The sequence below is a fragment of the Acomys russatus genome, chromosome 20, assembly GCF_903995435.1.
Source record: "Acomys russatus chromosome 20, mAcoRus1.1, whole genome shotgun sequence".
In the NCBI taxonomy this organism is placed as follows: Eukaryota; Metazoa; Chordata; class Mammalia; order Rodentia; family Muridae; genus Acomys; species Acomys russatus.
In genome coordinates, this window is record NC_067156.1 from 23,374,095 (window position 1) to 23,392,343 (window position 18,249).

Sequence of the window (18,249 nt, forward strand, 5' to 3'; positions counted from 1 at the left end):
GGTGTTCCACTAGGGTCATCCCAGTATTTGCTTAAAAAAAAAAAGTAGGTCAAAGATATAGATAAGGTCATAGAAAGGGAAATAACTAGGTAGTCAACCTTTGGACTGATGAAAAAAAAAAAAAGCCACTTTTAGAGCAACAGTCATGGTTTACTACCAGCCAGGCCTTGCCTCTTTCTGGTTTGTGTCCCCTTAAGTCTGTGTATTCAAGAAAGTGTTAGAAACAAGGTAATCTAATATCAGCAGCATTAAATGCTTGAGGCTCTTCACTAATTATTGTGATTTAGTCTAGCCAAAATGTCAGCAGCCTTGCCCTGTACCACCTCCTTTTCTAATTGGGATTGAAGATTATCTCATACCTGAAATAGTTCTAATACATGTTACTGTACTTTCTTTGCCTGCAACCCCATTATTTCCATAGCAAAATCAAACCGTCTCTTTCCCATTTCCCAAGTTGAATAACATCTAAGCTTAATAACATTGGAAGACTGGGGCTAGAGAGGTGGCTCGGAGGTTAAGGGCACCTGCTGCTCCCTGCTTTTGCAGAGGACCAGGGTTCAGTTCTCAGCACCCAATGACAACTGTTTTCTAATTCCAGTTCCAGGGATCTGGCGCCCTCTTGTGGCCTCCACAGTGGCACATAGTCGTATACATGCAGGCAAAATTCTGAGACACATAAAAGTTTTGTTTGTGAGTTTTTTTGTTTTGGTTTCGTTTTCGTTTTTTGTTTTTGTTTTTGTTTTTTTGAGACAGGTTCTCACTATTTCACTCTGGCTGGCCTAAATCTCCCTAAATAGATTAGGTTGGCCTCAAACTCTGTCTGCCTATACCTCCAGAGTACCGAAGAGCAAGTGCCACCACACTTGGCTAAAATAAATCTTCAAAAACCAGTAACGTTGGCCCATTAGAAAAGGGAAGGAGCTCTATGGGTTCAAGGCAGAGCACTTAAGATATTAAAAGCCAATGAAAATCACCATAAGCACACCCAATGGATGTTCGCTTTGGCCAATGGGAAAGGAACCTATCAAGTACTGATGGGCCAATGAGAAGGAAGATAGTGTCCCATATGGATCAATGGGGAATGTTTTCTAACATGACAGGGGAGGGTAACTCGCTTTAGGATAGGGGAAAAACCGTTAATAGTTATAGGGTTAGTAGTCAGTCCAAAACATCCGTCTTCTATGTCCCTTGCCGCATGTCCCCGCCCTCTTAAAAGTCTTTGGTATTGTCTAAGGAGAGTAGTAAGCTTACACTCCTGAGCACCTGACTCCCTGACTAGGCCTAAGGATGGTGCTACTGGGGGGGGCGGGGTGGAGGGGATAAAGGACCCGCCCAATTCCCCGCCTCCCCACCACCCCCAGCAGAACTTGCAATTCCCCTCCAGGCCGCAGGGGGCACTGCAGGCCCCGGGGAGGTTGGGGCGGAGTGCTGCGAGGGGCGGAGAGCTGCTGCCCGGCTCCGGGGCGCTGGGGGCGCTGTGAGGCGCCCTGGCTGTGCCTCCGCTCCCGGCCACGGGGGGCGCTGTGCGGCGCCGGTGGTTGGTGGTGGCTGGTGGGGGGGTGGGGGGAGCGGCGGCCGCGGGTGGTGCGGAGGGAGGCCTTGCGGGTGGATCGGGCGCTTGGCGGCTGAGGTGGTGGGAGGCGGCGGCGGGCGGGCGGGAGCAGCGCGGGTCCGGCCGGCCCTGGCGATGGCGGACGCGGCGGCCTCCCCGGTGGGCAAGCGGCTGTTGCTTCTGTTCGCGGACCCTACGGCCTCAGCTTCGGCCTCGGCCCCCACGGCGGCGGCGGCGAGCGGAGATCCTGGGCCTGCGCTGCGCACTCGGGCCTGGCGGGCCGGCACGGTGCGGGCCATGAGCGGGGCGGTGCCCCAGGACCTAGCGGTGAGTGGCGGCCGAGGCGGGCACGCGAGGCCGGGGCTGCGGGGCCTGTGGGGGGGGGTCCTCCCCGGGGGCCTTTGTGAGGGGGTGGCGAGGCGGGGGTGACCCAGTTCCGCGCCCCAGGCTCTCCTCAGCGCCCCCCGCCGGCACCTCGTTGCCCGGGCACTCGGGCTCTGGCCGGCGTGGCTTCCGTGTCGGGGTGCGCGCCCCACATTCTCCTGGGGGGCGGCCGGGGTGCGAGGAGCTGCTGCTGTCGCTGCTGCTTCTAGCCGGCAGGCCCCGCCTCCTGGGCGACCCTGCTTCGCGCACTCCCCCCTCTACCTTCCCCCCCACCCCCACCCCCCCACGCCCTCGGAGCAGGTTCTCGAACCCTGGCTTCCAGGGATCCGCAGAATTCGGCTAGAATTCGAGGACCTGTAGTCCCCAGGCCGTCTCGGGGGACTCGTTTCTAGGTTCCCTTTCTCCCGGAGCCCTGAGTGCGGCTGGACTGTGGGCGGGAGGTACCGATGCTGCACTTGGAGCTGCTTGGGGCTTTTTTTTTTTTTTTAATCTGGCACTTACTTCCTCCTTGTTTGAGCAGTGCTGGGCCTGGCGGTCCCCAGAAAGGCCAGCTCTGTGGTCTGATTTCGAAAGCGCTTTTGGCGCTTCTAGGTGACAGGGGCTGTTGTCTGAGCAAAATTTTTTGCTGAAGTTTGAGGTCTGTGCTGGTAGCCGAAAGAGGCTACTGAGTGACCCTTTTGGCTTCTAACTGGGCTTCTCCCCTAACCTCGAGAGGGGTTTCGCTTTGAAACTTTGTTTTAGGGTTTGGCCGCTTCCCTCGGTGTGTTTTATGGTGAAAGTTGTTCGCTAAGAAGTTGACTAGCATTCGAGACCGTGAGCTTTTATTTTTGTTAGTGTGGCGGCAAAATGCTACCTTTGAGTTTTGTCAGGCCCCTTTAGTTCCGCATTCTGACAGCGGCCCTAGCTTCACTGGTGAAATAAAGCAATGAAAAATGGCGAGGGAAGGGTATTTTGGGATTATCTACTGATCAGTAAACAGAAAGTGAATATTCTCGATGAATTTGATTCTGTAGACTTTTATTCACTAAACAGGAATGTATTTTTGTGAGATTTAGGATTTAGCTGATTGCTGCTGGTTTCTTTCTAGCGATCAGGTCTGTCTGATTAGCAATCTTTGTTCGTTCGTTCGTTCGTTTGTTTGTTTGTTTGTTTATGACTCCTGACTCAAGCTTTACCTCTCCTGCTTCAGTTGCCTTGCCTTGATCATTCTCCCAGGTGTATTTACGAAGCTTTAGTGGGGGGAATTTGTAAAAAGATACCACAAACGTAAGGGGTTCCGGATGGTGAATAAGATGGGAATTTAACTCTAAATTAATCTGCCCTTTGAACGGAAGATAGCTCGGTTGGAGACTTTTGTTTCTCAATTTAAGTCACCCTTTAAAGCAAAGCATTCCCAAGATCCACCCCGTGTGCGTTCTCTGGCCCGAGGCATTGTCATTCCAGGCTTCTAGGTTGGGTTTTACTTCCCAGTTCTTTGAATAGCTGTCTGCAGGCTCCCTCCATCAGATGAGTTGATGAGCTCTGCACCTGAAATGGCTACCCATTCGCTTTGTTGTTGCTGATCTCCCAGAGGAAGGAGGTTTTTGGAGTATGCTGAGTGCTGGACACCACTAGGGCTAAATACTTAATAATTTTACCATGTGACCAGTGGGAATGGGTTTTCCAACCAACTAAAAACTTGCGGTGATTCTTTGGGAAAAAAGCAAGATGTTATTAACTGTGTTGAGGTCTTGTATGATGCGAATATAGAAGCAAAGGTGCCTCTAGGTTTGGGAATATATTTGTGCCTGTCCTGAACATATCCAGTCACAACGAAACTCCGGGCCGTTAAGGCTTTTAAAACCATCTTGCAGAACTGTTCTGGCAAGCTTTTACAGTGAGGTTCTGTTAATGACAGTGACTATCGAGGGATCGGAATTTGCATTTTGTTTTCCTTTTTCATTGAGGAGAATGCCTTTGGACTCTAGGCATGTGGACTTTTCCAATTTGCACCACACAGTGTAGTAAACACAACTATCTTCCAATCAAAAGTGTTCTTCCTGTACTGAAAGGTGGAGTTTGTCAGCAGCTGGCCTGTGATTGGGCAGATTTTCTTTCAGTTATGTGTAAAAGGTTTTCAGGCGTGCTTAGTTTTGAGTAAAGCAAAGCAGGGCGCCCCCTGGTAAGGATGAGTAATTGAGGGTTGGATGAATGAGTTTCGGAAGGGATTGAAAACACATGTCTCAATTTTAGGCTCCATTAATATCCTCTTTCTAAACACTTTTTGACCCAGAAATATATTTAAGAGTATACGAGTGATACGTTTAATGAGCTTTTTAAAATTTCATTACCAAGGTCATATGCTGCCTTAAGATGTGATGTGGAAAAAAAAATGAAAATCCTTACTCTTTTGGGGAATTTTGTTGATGAGGGTCCTAAGAGTGGGTTTGCCAGTGAACTTCTCTTTTGACAAGCAACTACTGACACAAACCCAGCTTCCCCCCTCTGCTTCTCTTGGAATAGTGGCTTTGTTGTTCGAAATCGGTCTTTTGTGTTTCTTTTTTAATTATGTTGCAAGATTAGTGCATTTTTGCATTTATTTTATTTACTAATCTAGTTGTACACGTCTGAGTTCCAACGTCATTATTGGTCCAAGTAAGTCCCAGAGTCCTTGAGACCATAACATATATAGGGGCAGTAGACACACACACATACAAATATCATGGATTTTTCTTTTGGTTATAAGTAAAAGTATTTACAGAATGTCAGGGCTATAGACCTGAGACCACAGCAATTTTGACCCTGTCAGCTTCAACTTACCAAAGAAGAATATTATTTTCTTCCTGTGTAAAATGACTTCTATATATACTATACATACATGAATGAGAACAGAGATAGGGTTGGAGCACAGTCAGTGGTGTTTGTCTAGCATGCACTGCAGAAACTGGTGGCAGTGGGTGCACACCTGGACAATTCTTCTCTACAGAAGTTTGTTCCCTCTTTTACACAAATGCCATCTTGCTAGACAATATCTGTCACCTGCTCTTAAAAATAACAAACAAGAAACTTATTTTATTTTCTGTATTTGAGTGTCTTTGCCTGCATACATGCATGTGCAACTTGTGCGTGCCTGGTTCCTGAAGTCAGAAGAGGGTGTGGCCCTCTGGGGTTAGAGTTACAGACAACTATGGGCCACCATGTGGCTCCTGGGAACAGAACCTGGTCCTCTGCAAAAGCAGCCAGTGATCCTAACCACTAAGCCATCTCTCCAGCCCTGCTTTCTTTGGCTGTCTTGGATTTGCTTTGTAGACCAGGCTGGCCTTGAACTCACAGAGATAGGCCTGCCTCTGCACCACTGCTGAGACCAGCTCTCACACTTTTGTTTTGTTTTGAGACAGGGTTTCTCTGTGTAGCCTTGGCTGTCCTGGACTCGTTTTGTAGGCCTCGAACTCACAACAATCCACCTGCCTCTGCCTCCTGAGCGCTGGGATTAAAGCCATGTGCCACCACGCCCCGGCTCTGCTTTCTTATTTTAGTTGAACGTTATATATACTGTAGACATCACATAGCTATGTATCTTGTAAACACTTCCAATTTTCAACTCTTTCACATGCTACATAAGTACATTGCCACTGAGCAACACTCCCAGATCGTCATAATTTTTTATAACTACTTCATATTTCGTGGAATGGGTGTGCCATTATTTGGTAAATTTTTTTTTCCTCTTGGTAGACATCACTTTGTTTAAAGTGTGTCATGCCCCTGCTCCCCCCCACCCCCACAGCACTGAATATGCTGATCTAACCTTGGTGTACTTGTGTTTTGTTTGTTTTGTGGTCCAGGTTTCATTTTTGTACTTTAGGCGTCCAAGAGTGAGATTGTCAGGTTCCGTGTATGTACTTTTATTTCATTAATACATGGATATTTTCCAGTCACCAACAGTCTAGTCCTTGTTTTCCTTCGTCTTTACTGTTGCCAGCTCAGGAGGTGAGAAATAGTGTCTAACATTTTCATGACTACTGCTCTTTTTCGTCCATGTGTCCTCCCCTTTCCTTCCTTCCTTCCTCTTATGCATCTCTTGCTCACTTGATAAGCTAGCTGCTGCGTTTTCATTCTGAGATCTTATGTTACTAACTTTTATTGCCCTTCTAGGACATTGTAATCATTTACACTTTTTTTTTTTCCTTCTTGAGACAGGGTTTCACTCTGTAGACCAGGCTGGCCTTGAACGCAGAGATTCTGCCTTCCAAGAGTGCTGCAATCAAAGTGTCACCTTTTGGTTTGAGCCCAAGTTTCTCTCTCTCTCTCTCTCTTTCTTTCTCTCTCTCTCTAGCTTCTTGTTGAGAAAGAGCTTTCTATGTCTTAAGATTTTATATTTTTGCCAGGTGTGGTGGCGCACGCCTTTAATTCCAGTACTCGGGAGGCAGAGGCAAGCAGATCACTGTGAGTTCAAGGCCAGCCTGGTCTACAAAGTGAGCCCTGGACAGCCAAGGCTACACAGAGAAACCCTGTCTCAAAAAACCAAAAAAAAAAAAAAAAACAAAAAACCTTTTTTTTTTCTTTTTTTTCTTTCTTTCTTTCTTTTTTTTTTTTTTTTTTTTTTCTTTTTTGGTTTTTCGAGACAGGGCTTCTCTGTGTAGCCTTGGCCGTCCTGGACTCACTTTGTAGACCAGGTTGGCCTCGAATTCACAGCGATCCGCCTGCCTCTGCCATTCCCACTATGTATGTATTCCTGGTGTGCTTGGAACTCATTATGTAGACCAGGCTGGTGAACTCAAGTACTAATTAGTATTAAGGCAGTTCTCCAGCACTCACTGCTTATTTTAATCTTTGGATCTTTTACTCACTTGACAATTTTTAAAAAAGATTTATTTATTTATTACATATACAGTGTTCTGCCTGCATGTATACCTGCACACCAGAAGAGGGAACCAGATCTTATGATAGATGGTTGTGAGCCACCATGTGGTTGCTGGGAATTGGACTCAGGACCGCTGGAAGAGCAGACAGTGCTCTTAACCACTGAGCCATCTCTCCAGCCCCCTGACAATTTTTTTTACTGCATATAATATAGGCGATCTGATCTACCCTTTTTTCTTGCTAAATAATTGTGGCATCACCAATTTTATTAACCAACTAAAGGTTTGTTGTTGCTGCAGTATGGTAGAAGTAAGTGGTGCTGTAAGTGTAGCGTTGGTTTGTTTTGGCTATCACAGCTCTCTCAGCTTTCCAGACTTGCAAAGGGATTAAAGTGTATCTGCCTAAATGTTTTGACTTTTAACCTTTCATTTCTGCTAAGAATACCTCTAATAGTATTCCCTTTGTTGTGATTTGAGATATAATAATTGTAGCATTGTTCTGATCATTCTGACTAGTACCATGTGACTTATATCTGGAAGTCTTCTGTGAGGAATGAACGTGTATCTATCCCCCCCCCCTGCAGGGTCTCACTATATATCCCTGACATGGAACTTGATATGTAGATCAAGCTGGTCTTGAACTCAGAGATCCGCCAGCCTTGGCCTTGCAAGTGTTGGGAATGCAGGTGCGACCCACCACTGCCTAGTTTAGAGCTTGAGATAAACTGGTCATGGTGGTGCATACTTCTGATTCCCAGCATGTTGGAAGACACTTTAAAAGCAATGAGATTCTGCTCATTTGATGAGAACGTATACTGTTTAGTTGGATCTCTTAAGAACACCCATCATCTTAATTCCACACCTTTTTTCTCCATATGCAACTTGATTGTGTAGATCAGGATAGCCTAGAGCTCAGAGACCCACCTGCCTCTGAGCTCTGGGATTAAGGAAGAATCATCACTCTTGGCTTCTCTTCATTTTGCCTGATGTGGTGAGTCAGTGTGAGCTACAGTGCACTGTAGGCCAGCAAAAGAAAATGAATAATAAGGCTCTTGCTATGTGCCGGGGGAGCCTGGAATTTGAGAAGCCCTTGCTTTAGCTCCCCAAGTGCTGAGATAGCAGGTGTGCCTTACCTCTGCGCCCCACCTGTTTGAGAGCTGTGCAGCATGCCGGTCCCCAGGTCCCCATCACACTGTATATGCAGCAGCTATTTCCTCTCCATTTGTTAAACAAGCACAGTCTCCTTTGCTCTGTTGAAGTTGTTGGTTATGGTTCTGGTTTGTTTTTTGAAACAGGGCCTCACTGTGTAGTCTTGACTGGTCTGGAGCTGACCTGTTTATGCCTACCCATGCCTGGCTAGGTTTTGTTTTTGTTTTTCAAGTCAGAGCCTTGGCTGGTCTGGAACTGTGTAGACCAGCCTGGCCTTGGCCTGGTGTTACAGGTGTGTGCTACCACTCCAAGCTAGAGCTTTCTCTTCATTGCTCATATCAGGGATTCCTGTCACTAACTCCTCATCTGCCGACCACTCGGACGCACTTGTATGTTCTGCCAGCTTGTTCTGGGTGATTTAGTTTCTCCTTCACAAACAGACCCGAAATGGGAGATAAGAACCGGTTTCTGTTGTTGGTGGTTTTAACAACAGCTGTGGTGGATGGGTGGGTGCCAGTAGGCTTTCCTGCTGTAAGGCCTGAGGGACACTGAACACCTGTTACTCCTCAGTGTTCCATTGCCTTTGATAGGTTGGTGATGTTTAAGCCTTTGAAACCCATCATGCCCACTTGCTAAGGTGTCTTTTACTCTTGTTCTCCAGATGGGTGAAGCCCCCACCCCTGCCCCAATTGTTCAGTAGTGACTCAAGTGGTGTGGCCTCTTAGATTTACAAGAGCATAAGCTCCATATCTTTAGAGACTTTGTAGGTAATGGGGCTCTAGGGGGCTGACTCACTAACCATATTCTCTGGAGACTGATTTGAAAATCCATACAAGGTTATTAATTTACAGTGGAGGATATACCTACAGAGATGAGAACCCTGTCATCTGCTCAGTAAGGAGGCTCTTTGCCTTGTAAAGAATTAGACAGGGAAAAGTGAGTGTGCCCTGCAGATATTTATAGCAAGCAGCCCTCATTTGGTGGTCCTCTACTTCCCCAGTGCTTTCTGTTCCATTGCTTAATCCCTGCTCCCTTTTTGAGATAGCCTTGATATGTAGCCCAGATGAACCCTTAACCAACTTCGGCTTCCTGATTGTTCGGATTGCAGGTGGGCACCTGTATATGCAGTTTTCTTTTTTCTGGGTTCCTCCCCATTCCCCCCCCCACCCCCATTAGTCACTGAGATCCACCTGCCTCTGTCTTCCAATCTGCTGGAATTGTAGGTGTGCACTACCACACCCGTTTTTTTTGTTGTTGTTGTTTTTGGTTTTTTTTGCCCAGCCTAGGCAACAGGATGTTATTTTAAAAGATAAGTAAAGTGGTGGTGCACTCCTTTAATCCCAGCACTCGGGAGGCAGAGGCAGGCAGATCACTGTGAGTTTAAGGCAAGCCTGGTGTACAAAGTGAGTCCAGGACTGCCAAGGTTACAGTGAGACCCTGTCTTGGAGAAGGGGGAAAAAAAAAAAAAGATAAGCAGACAGCCAAAAAAAGCCTATAAGTAAGTAAGTAAATAAATAAATAAAAGATAAGGCGTGTGTGGTGGTACAGCCTGTAATGTAAGCACTTGGGAGACAGAGACTAGTGGATCCCTATGAGTTCGAGGCCAGCCTGGTCTACAAAGCGAGTCTAGGATATCCAAGGCTACACAGAGAAACCCTGTCTTGGGGAAGGAAAAAAAAGATAAACAGACAGGTGGGTTTCTATTAAGTTTTAAGGCCAGCCAAGACTGCATAATTGAGATCTTGTCTTCAAAAATAAAAGGGAAAAAGAAAAGAAAATCAGGGTGTGGTGGTGCAGGCCTTTAATCCCAGCGGGAGGCAAAGGCAGGTGGATCTCTGAGCCAGCCTGGTCTACAAAGCAAGACCAGGACAGCCAGGACGATTACACAGGGAAACCCTGTCTCAAGAAACCACAAACAACCACAACAAAAAGATAACTGGGTCTGCAAAAGGATCATTTCACGTTCAGACCAGATTTCACTATATTATGAATTCAGTATCCATATATTGACCTCCCTCCATCAGAACTGGCTGGGGCTGGGGGTGTAACTCGATTGGTAGAGTGCTTGCCTAGCAACCGTGAAGCCCTGGGCTCCACCCCAACCCCACATAGGTGTGACGTAGTTCTGTAATCACAGCACCAGGGAAGACCAGACATTTAAAGTCATCTTAAGCTGCAGATTGAGTTGAAGACCATCCAGGGCTACATGAGACCCTGCCTCAAGAAAAAAAAATTTTTTTGAATATATAAGTTTTTGGCTAGGTAATTGAACTGTGTGTATCTTTTCTGTTTTGAATGTTAATGACTTTGTCAATAATTTAGTATTATCTTTTTTTTAATTTTTAATTTTTTGTATTTTGAGACAGGGTTTCTCTGTGTAGGCTTGGCTGTCCTGGACTGGCTTTGTAGACCAGGCTGGCCTCTAACTCACAGTGATCCGCCTGCCTCTGCCTTCAGAGTGCTGGGATTATAGCCATGTGCCGCCAAGCCTGGCTCATTGTTGTTTTTCGATACAGGGTTTCTCTGTAGAGACTAGGCTGGCCTCACAGAAATCCACTCTGCCTCTGCTTCTCTAGTTCTTGGATTAAAGGCATGCACCACCGGGCCCAGGTTTTTAGGTTGACTGAATTTAAACTTTTTTTAAACACAGATTTATTTATACATGAGTGCCCTGTTTGCGTGCACACCTGCAGGCCAGAAGAGGGCACCAGATCCCGTTACAGATGGTTGTGAGCACCATGTGGGTGCTGGGGATTGAACTCTGGAAGAGCAGCCATGCTCTTAACCACTGAGTCAATTCTCCAACTCTTTTTTTTTTTTAAAGAATAACAGCATTCATTATTTGTATAAAATCATATTTGGAAATCATCCTTTTCTTTTTTGAGATGGGGTGTCTCTGTAGTTCCAGGTTGTGGGAGCTTTCTGTCCTGCCTCAGCTGAGATGACAGGCATGTTCCATCATGCCCACCTTGGCTACAAGATGTTTTGAGGAGACTTCTTTGTATTTAGTGTAATCCAAACCATTGCAGGAGTGATATCACCAGATTATTTACATGTTTAAGATTTTTAGATATATTTTCTTGTTTTATTTGAGGCAGGGTCTCAACCTAAGCTGGCCTAGAACTCCTTATTAAGCTTGGAATTCACAATCCTGCTTTAATCTCCAGCTTGATAGACCTAGAGGGTTACAGGCGTATATCACCATGCCCAGCACTTCTCTTTTAAAGCTTATACCAATTTATACCATGACCTGTAAGTAATACAGCTTGTTTAGGGGAATGAATGTTAATCCTCCAGGCAATCCTTTGAGGCTTATTGTTCCTATTTATAGGCAAAGGAAGTGAGACTCAAAGAGGCTGAAGTATAAACACGGGGGAGTTGGGGTATAAATCCTTACCTAACTTTGATTTCACAGCTCCTCAGAATGGTATGCATGTTTGAATTTTATTCAGATTATCACTGTTACACCTAACTACTTACATTTAATATACTCGGTGTTAGATGGGTATGGAAAAATATCTTTTGAAAATTCAAAGAAAGTAGAAAGAGAAAATTATTTACTTAAAAATAACAGTGTGTAGACATGCTTCATCGCCCACTTTAGCTGTCCACATATCCTAGTTTTGTAAAATGGTACATAATTCATATTCAGAGGTAGGAAGAGGAATTACAAGTCAGGAATCTTTCATTTCCTTTACTCTCTGACAGTCATCATCACATCCTGTTCTGGTCTATTAATTTCTCAAGTGTACTTTACATTCACATAATCTGACTTTTTAAAAATTTATTTCTTTGTAAATTGTCTTATAGTTTCTACTAAAAGTTTATCTTTTAAGCCTAAGTTAATTTTTCCCTTTAGAGTTAATTACATAAATAAATGAATACACTTTTGGTTTGGTTTGGTTTTGGTTTTCTTCGAGACAGGGTTTCTCTGTGTAGACTTGGCTGTCCCGGATTCACTTTGTAGACCAAGCTGGCCTCGAATTCACATCCATCGATCTGCCTCTGCCTCCTGAGTGCAGGGATTAAAGGCATGTGCCACCATGCCTGGCCAATGAATACACTTCTTGAAGAAGAAGAAGAAAAATCATCTGATAAAAATCACACATATTATACCCATAAATACTATTCTCAGCCTTAATCAGGGAAACCTCTTTTCAATGAACTGCAGGGAATGTGCAGAGTGTTGTGGCTGCACAGGGTGCTCAGAATAAACAATTATGTTCACCCAAGTGACATGACACCATCGCTCTGAGGCCAGAGACCACGTGGAAGAAGGGACAGAGAGAATGTGAGAACGAATGTAACATCGGCCCAGGCAATCCTGAACTCACAGGGCCTGAGATACCTTGCACTGGGTCTGTACCAGAATAGGCCCAATCAGCAGTCAGTTGTGGATAGAGGCGGGCCTTCCCCGTGCTCCTCAGGGCTAACTATTGGAAAGGTTTTGGTGGCGGTCATTGCTTTCAGTTGTATACCCACTGGTGAGCCAACCAGTCTTCACTAGCTAGTGCCAATCCAGGGGCCACATAGCTGGCCCTGGTTAAAATAAATGGATCACAAAACAAAAGTAATGAGACTGGAAAACAGACTGCTAGGGAGAAGGAGTGTGATAGGGCTGGTGAGGAGATAGAAGAGGATGGGGAGAGTGACCAGGCTATATTATACACACGTGTGAAATACAAAGACAACCACATGTGGACCTGTTCAGTCCCAGTCTGCCTACTTGTAACTACCCACCCTCCAAGAATCTGCAACTTGCTTTAGCCCATGTCTTGGGAGTCTTTCACATTAGTCTGTTAGGTATCATTCTTTACAAGTTACCTTTCTTTGTTTATTTTGGTTTTTTGAGTCTGGGTTTCACTGTGTAGCCCTGGCTGTCCATAAACCAGGCTGACCTCAAATTCACAGAAGTCTACCTGCCCCTGCCTCCCAGTGCTGGGATTAAATGTGTCCCCCACCAAACCCGTCTATATTATTTATTCCATATTTGTTGTATTTTAGTCATCTAATTATAAGATGCTTTGTAATTTCATTTGATTTTTTTTGTTTAAACTGAGTTTATTTTGCCAGACATTTTGGCATTGTCTTTCCAAACTTATTTTGTGATGTCTCTCTTGTTCTTTGAAGCTCTATGAACAAGCAACATACCCTTAGAATCATCTAGGGACCGTGCTCCTTAGCTAGACAGTGAAAACAAAAAGAATGAATAAATTGAATAATTCATCCATCTAAAATTCAAAACAAATATAAAAGTGAAAAAAGCAAAAAAAAAAAAAAGTGAAAAAGAATAAAACATAAGGACAAATGAAGCTGAGTGTGCTGGCACATGTCCTTGTGGTAGCACTCTGTAGGTGGAGACAAGGCAATGCTCAAAGCCTGCCTCACATAGGTAGTGCGTCAAGACACACCAACTGCCATGAGTACTGACAACATTTTTAAAAACGTATTACACATACAGTGCTCTGCCTACATGTACACCTGCACACCAGATCTCATTATATATGGTTGTGAGCCACCATGTGGTTGCATGGAATTGAACTCAGGGTCTCTGGAAGAGCAGCCAGTGCTCTTAACCACTGAGCAATCTCTCCAGCCCTGGAGTACTGACAACTTTGTAAAAATGTTCAAATGTACACCAGAAACAAGGGAGGCTAATCCAGGCATGGTGGTGCACACCTTTAATCCCAGCACTCAGGAAGTAGAGACAGGTGGATCTCTTAAGTTAAAGACCAGCTTGGTCTACAGAGACAGAGTTCCATGATAGAAAGAGCTACTCTGAAAAAACTAAAAAAAGGGGGCTAGAGAGATGGCTCAGTGTTAAGGGCCTATACTGCTTCCATAGAGGACCTGGGTTCAGTTCCCAGCACCCACATCGTGCAGCTCACAGCCATCTGTGACTCTTGCTCCAGGGCATCTGTCTGATGGCCTTTCTGGCTCTGTAAGCACAGGCGGGTCCCCCCTCCCCCCCCACAGAAATTATAAATAAGAGGCTGGAGAGATGGCTCAGAGGTTAAGAGCACCGTCTGCTCTTCCGAAGGTCCCGAGTTCAATTCCCAGCAACCACATGGTAGCTCACGTCCACCTGTAATGAGATCTGGTGTCTTCTTGTGGTGGGCAGGCACACGTGTGGGCAGAATGCTGTATAAATAATAAATAAATCTTTAATAAAATAAAACTTTTATGATTTTTACTTTATATTTTTATTTGATATGCATTAGTGTTTTGCTTGTATGTATGCCTATGTGAGGGTGTCAGATTCCCCTGGAACTGGAATAGCAGACAGTTGTGTGCTGATGTGTGGGTGCTAGAAAGTAAACTCCGGAAAAGCAGCCAGTGCTCTTAACCACAGAGCTATCTTTCCAGCCCCTAAATACATCTTTTTTTTACAAAGGAAAAGAGAGGTGGTTATGAACACTTACTGCTCTTGCAGAGGATCTGAATTCATCCTCCAGCTCCAAGGGAATCTTGACAGTCCTGGCTTCTTCTGGCACCTGCACTCACGCTACTCACGCCCCCCCCCCCCCCAACCTACTGCTTGTCTTTAATTTTGTTTTCCAGATAGTTTCTGTGTACAGCATCCCTGGCTGTCCTTGAACTTGATTTGTAGATCAGGCTGGCCTTTTCCAAGAGCCAGCCAGTCTCTGTCTTCAACTGCTGGTGTGTTGCCACCACACCCTACTAACACACCTACCTTTTAAAACGTAAAATTTTGAGAGAGAGGAGAGAGAGAAATGGAGATTCTGTCTCAAAAAAAATGGGCTGATTTTTGCCTGGTGGTGGTGGCGGCGGCGGCGGCGCACACCTTTAATCCCAGTACTCGGGAGGCAGAGGCAGGCGGATCGCTGTGAGTTCGAGGCCAGCCTGGTCTACAAAGTGAGTTTAGGACAGCCAGAGATACACAGAGAAACCCTGTCTCGAAAAACAAGGGGAAAAGGGGGGAGGCAGGGATGGAGAGAACCAGTGGTTAAGCGCACTAACTACTCTTCCAGAGGACCAAGGTTCAATTCCCATCAATCATATTGGAAATCAGCCATCTGTAATTTCAGATCTAGGGGATCTGATGCCTCTTAAGGCCTCTGTGGGTACCAGACATATATGTATTGCACAGACATATTCAGGCAAGATAAAGTATATATTTTTAAAGTTAAAAAATAACCTGGACAAGCTGGGTGTGGTAGCCTACACCTGTAATTCCAGCACTCAGGAAGGCAGAAGCAGGATGGTCTTTGTGAGTTCGAGGCCAGCCTAGTCTACAAAGTGAGTCCAAGATAGCCAAGGCTACACAGAGAAACCCTGTCTCATAAACCAAAAGAGGTAGGGAGAGCCAGGGCAAGCTGGGCAGTGTGGTACACGCCTTTAATCCTAGCACTTGGGTGACAGAGGCAAGTGGATTTCTGAGTTCCAGGCCAGCTTGGTCTACAGAGTGAAGTCCAGGATAGCCAGGTTTACACAAAGAAACCCTGTCTCAAACAAACAAACAAAAAATGTGCTGGAGAAACGGCTCAGCATTTGAAAGCATGTGCTGCTCTACAGAGGGTCCAAACTTAGTCTCCACCACAGCTCCTTACAGTTCAGCTGTCTTCATGTGCACCTGTATTCATGACTGTCTTAGAAAAGGGAAACACTATCAGTTAAAGGAACGTCTTGCCAACAGATTGTATTTTGTCATTCTCCTGTGCAGTGTTTTCATCCTCCCAGAACACCAAATCTTTCATGTTTCTGTGCTGATACTCCCTGCTAGAAAGTTTCTTGTCAATGGAAGAGTGTGGCTTGTCTCTGAGGAGCAGTTTGCTTTCCCCCCTCTCTCTGAACTGACAGTGGACAGATGCCTGTCCACTCTAGCAGCGCCACAGGTCCTTCATAACTCCAGCAGGCTTTCCGTGCCTCCTGCCTTATTTACTTTGATATTCTTGGCCCTGGCAGGTGCTGCCCATGTTTTTGAGTGAGTGAATAAAGGAACAACAAAGACGTTTGGGGTGAAGGGTGGGGGATTTTGTTTGAGGTTCTCCCTGTGTGGCCCTGGCTGTCCTGGAGCTCTGTAGACCAGGCTGGCCTGGAAATCAGAGATCCATCTACCTCTGCCTCCTGAGTGCTGGGACTCAGGGCGTGTGTGGGCCACCACTGCCAGGCTATCAACCATGGTCTTGTCAGTTGTAGTAAAAGTGCTTTTCAGAGAGAGGCAGAATCCAAACTGATGATGACAGGACAGACATGAAGTCAAATTACTACTATCAAAGTTCATCAAAATTGAAGTATTTTTAAATTTTTATTTCTTCATTTATTTATGTTTGTTTTGTTTGTTTGTTGTAGCCTTGACTCTGCTGGGCTCACTTTGTAGACCAGGCTGGCCTCAAACTCACAGAGATCTGCCTACCTCTGCCTCCCTGAGCTTGTTTGTTTATTTATTTTGAGACAGGTCTCAGTACATAATTCTGTCTGGCTAGTCTGGAATTTGCTGTGTAGAGCAGGCTAGAATCCAACTTGGAGATCCACCTGTTTCTGCCTGCTAAGTGCTGAGATTAAAGGCATATATTCAGCTTTTTTTTTTCTTTAAGTTTTTAAAATTATATTTATTTTTAATTTTATTTGCAATTGGAGGGATATTTGCACATATGTCAAAATGCCTATGTAGAGGTCCAAGGACAGTTTGCTGGGATTGATTCTCTTTGTACCATACATGCCCCTAGGGATAAAACTCATCTGCCAGGTTTGCTTACCCCTTGAGCTGCCTCAGGGTTATTGATTTTTGAGTTTATAAAAATCTGATGGGGGGGGGGATGTTTCGAGACGGGTTTCGAGACAGGGCCTCTCTGTGTAGCATTAGCTGTCCTAGACTCCCTTTGTAGACCAGGCTGGCCTCCGAACTCACAGCAATCTGCCTGCCTCTGCCTCCCAAGTACTGGGATTAAAGGCGTGCAACACCATGCCTGGCTTCTTTCATTGTTGCTTTTTTTTGGGGGGGGGGGAGAGATGAGGTTTCCATATACCCACCTGGCCTTGAACCCACCTGCCTCTGCCTCCTGAGTGCTGGGATGAAATATGCCACCATGCCCTGAAGTTTTGTTGTTGTTGTTGTTTTAAGGTTCATTTTATTTTTATTTGTATGGGTGTTTACCTTTTTTTATGTCTGGTGCTGAAAGAAGCCAGGAGAGGGTGCCAGGTCCCTTGAAGCTGGAGGTGAGGCCTAGAAACTGAACTCAGGTCCTCTGCAAGTTTCTTCACCGCTGAGTGTCTCAGCCTCTCAATTTTGTTAGTTTAGAATCTTTTTTCCTGCCTAGTGTGCACAGGCTGAGTTGGACCCCAGTACTGCATAAAACCAGGTGTGATGACACAGGCTGTAATCTAGCTGGGGTAGTGTGGGACACACGGGCCCTGCCTCACAGAGCTCTGCGCCAGTGAGGTCAGTCTCTTGTGGCCCACATTGTGCAAGGAGAGAAGTAATTTTTGCAAGTTGTCCTCCATGTATTTACTCTGGCACTTGCACGCATAAGTTTATAGAAATGTTCTCAGTCTGAGCCACCTCAGGAAAATTGGTTTTATGTATTATAAAATATGACATTCAAACTGTCTTTAATACCTCTTGCAGATCTTTGTAGAGTTTGACGGCTGTAACTGGAAGCAGCACTCCTGGGTTAAGGTTCATGCTGAGGAAGTACTTGCACTTCTGTTGGAAGGCTCACTTGTTTGGGCTCCCCGGAAGGACCCAGTTCTTCTACAGGGCTCTAGAGTCTCAGTCGCACAGTGGCCAGCCCTGGTAAGTAGCTTTTATTTTGTATTTTTACTTATTTATTTTATTGGGGGCTGGGTTGTAGACAAGCTCTCATGTGCCCCAGACTGGCCTCGAGCTCCTCTCCTGCTTCTACCTTCCAGTGCTGGGATTACAGATGTGTGCACCCAGCCCTGCTTAGACTGCTGGTGATCAAACCCATGCACAAAAAGGCTTCCCTTTTTCCCTGTTGTTCTATTTCTTTGTTTTTATGGTGTTGGGTATCAAATCCAGGGCCTCCCGGGGCCTTTTGCATGCCAGGCAAGTGCTAATCCCACTAAGGCATGTCCTGCAACCCAGTGAATGAATCACTTTTATACGATAGGAACAATTTGACTTTCTTTTCTTTTTTGGTTTGGTTTGGTTTTTCGAGACAGGGTTTCTCTTGGTTGGTCTGGGTCTGGACTCTCTTTGTAGACCAGGCTGGCCTCAAACTCACAGATATCCACCCACCTCTGCCTCCCAAGTGCTGGGGTTAAAGGAGTGCACCACCACACCAGGTCCGACCTTTTTCCTTATATACTTAGAAATATTTACCTTATAGCTATTCTTCAGAA

At 45.5% G+C, this 18,249-nt stretch overlaps 1 protein-coding gene across 3 annotated transcripts in view; it reads left to right on the plus strand.

Annotated features, from left to right (window-relative positions):
• The first annotated feature begins 1,673 nt into the window (after positions 1 to 1,673).
• Positions 1,674 to 18,249, plus strand: part of Kdm3b (lysine demethylase 3B) — a 60,422-nt gene continuing 43,846 nt past the window's right edge. For all 3 annotated transcript variants that reach the window (XM_051163772.1, XM_051163773.1, XM_051163774.1), the window contains exons 1-2: positions 1,674 to 1,879; positions 17,513 to 17,680. In XM_051163772.1, coding sequence (XP_051019729.1) covers positions 1,688 to 1,879; positions 17,513 to 17,680 — 360 coding nt within the window. In that variant the 5' untranslated portion in view covers positions 1,674 to 1,687. The remainder of the gene's footprint in view (positions 1,880 to 17,512; positions 17,681 to 18,249) is intronic.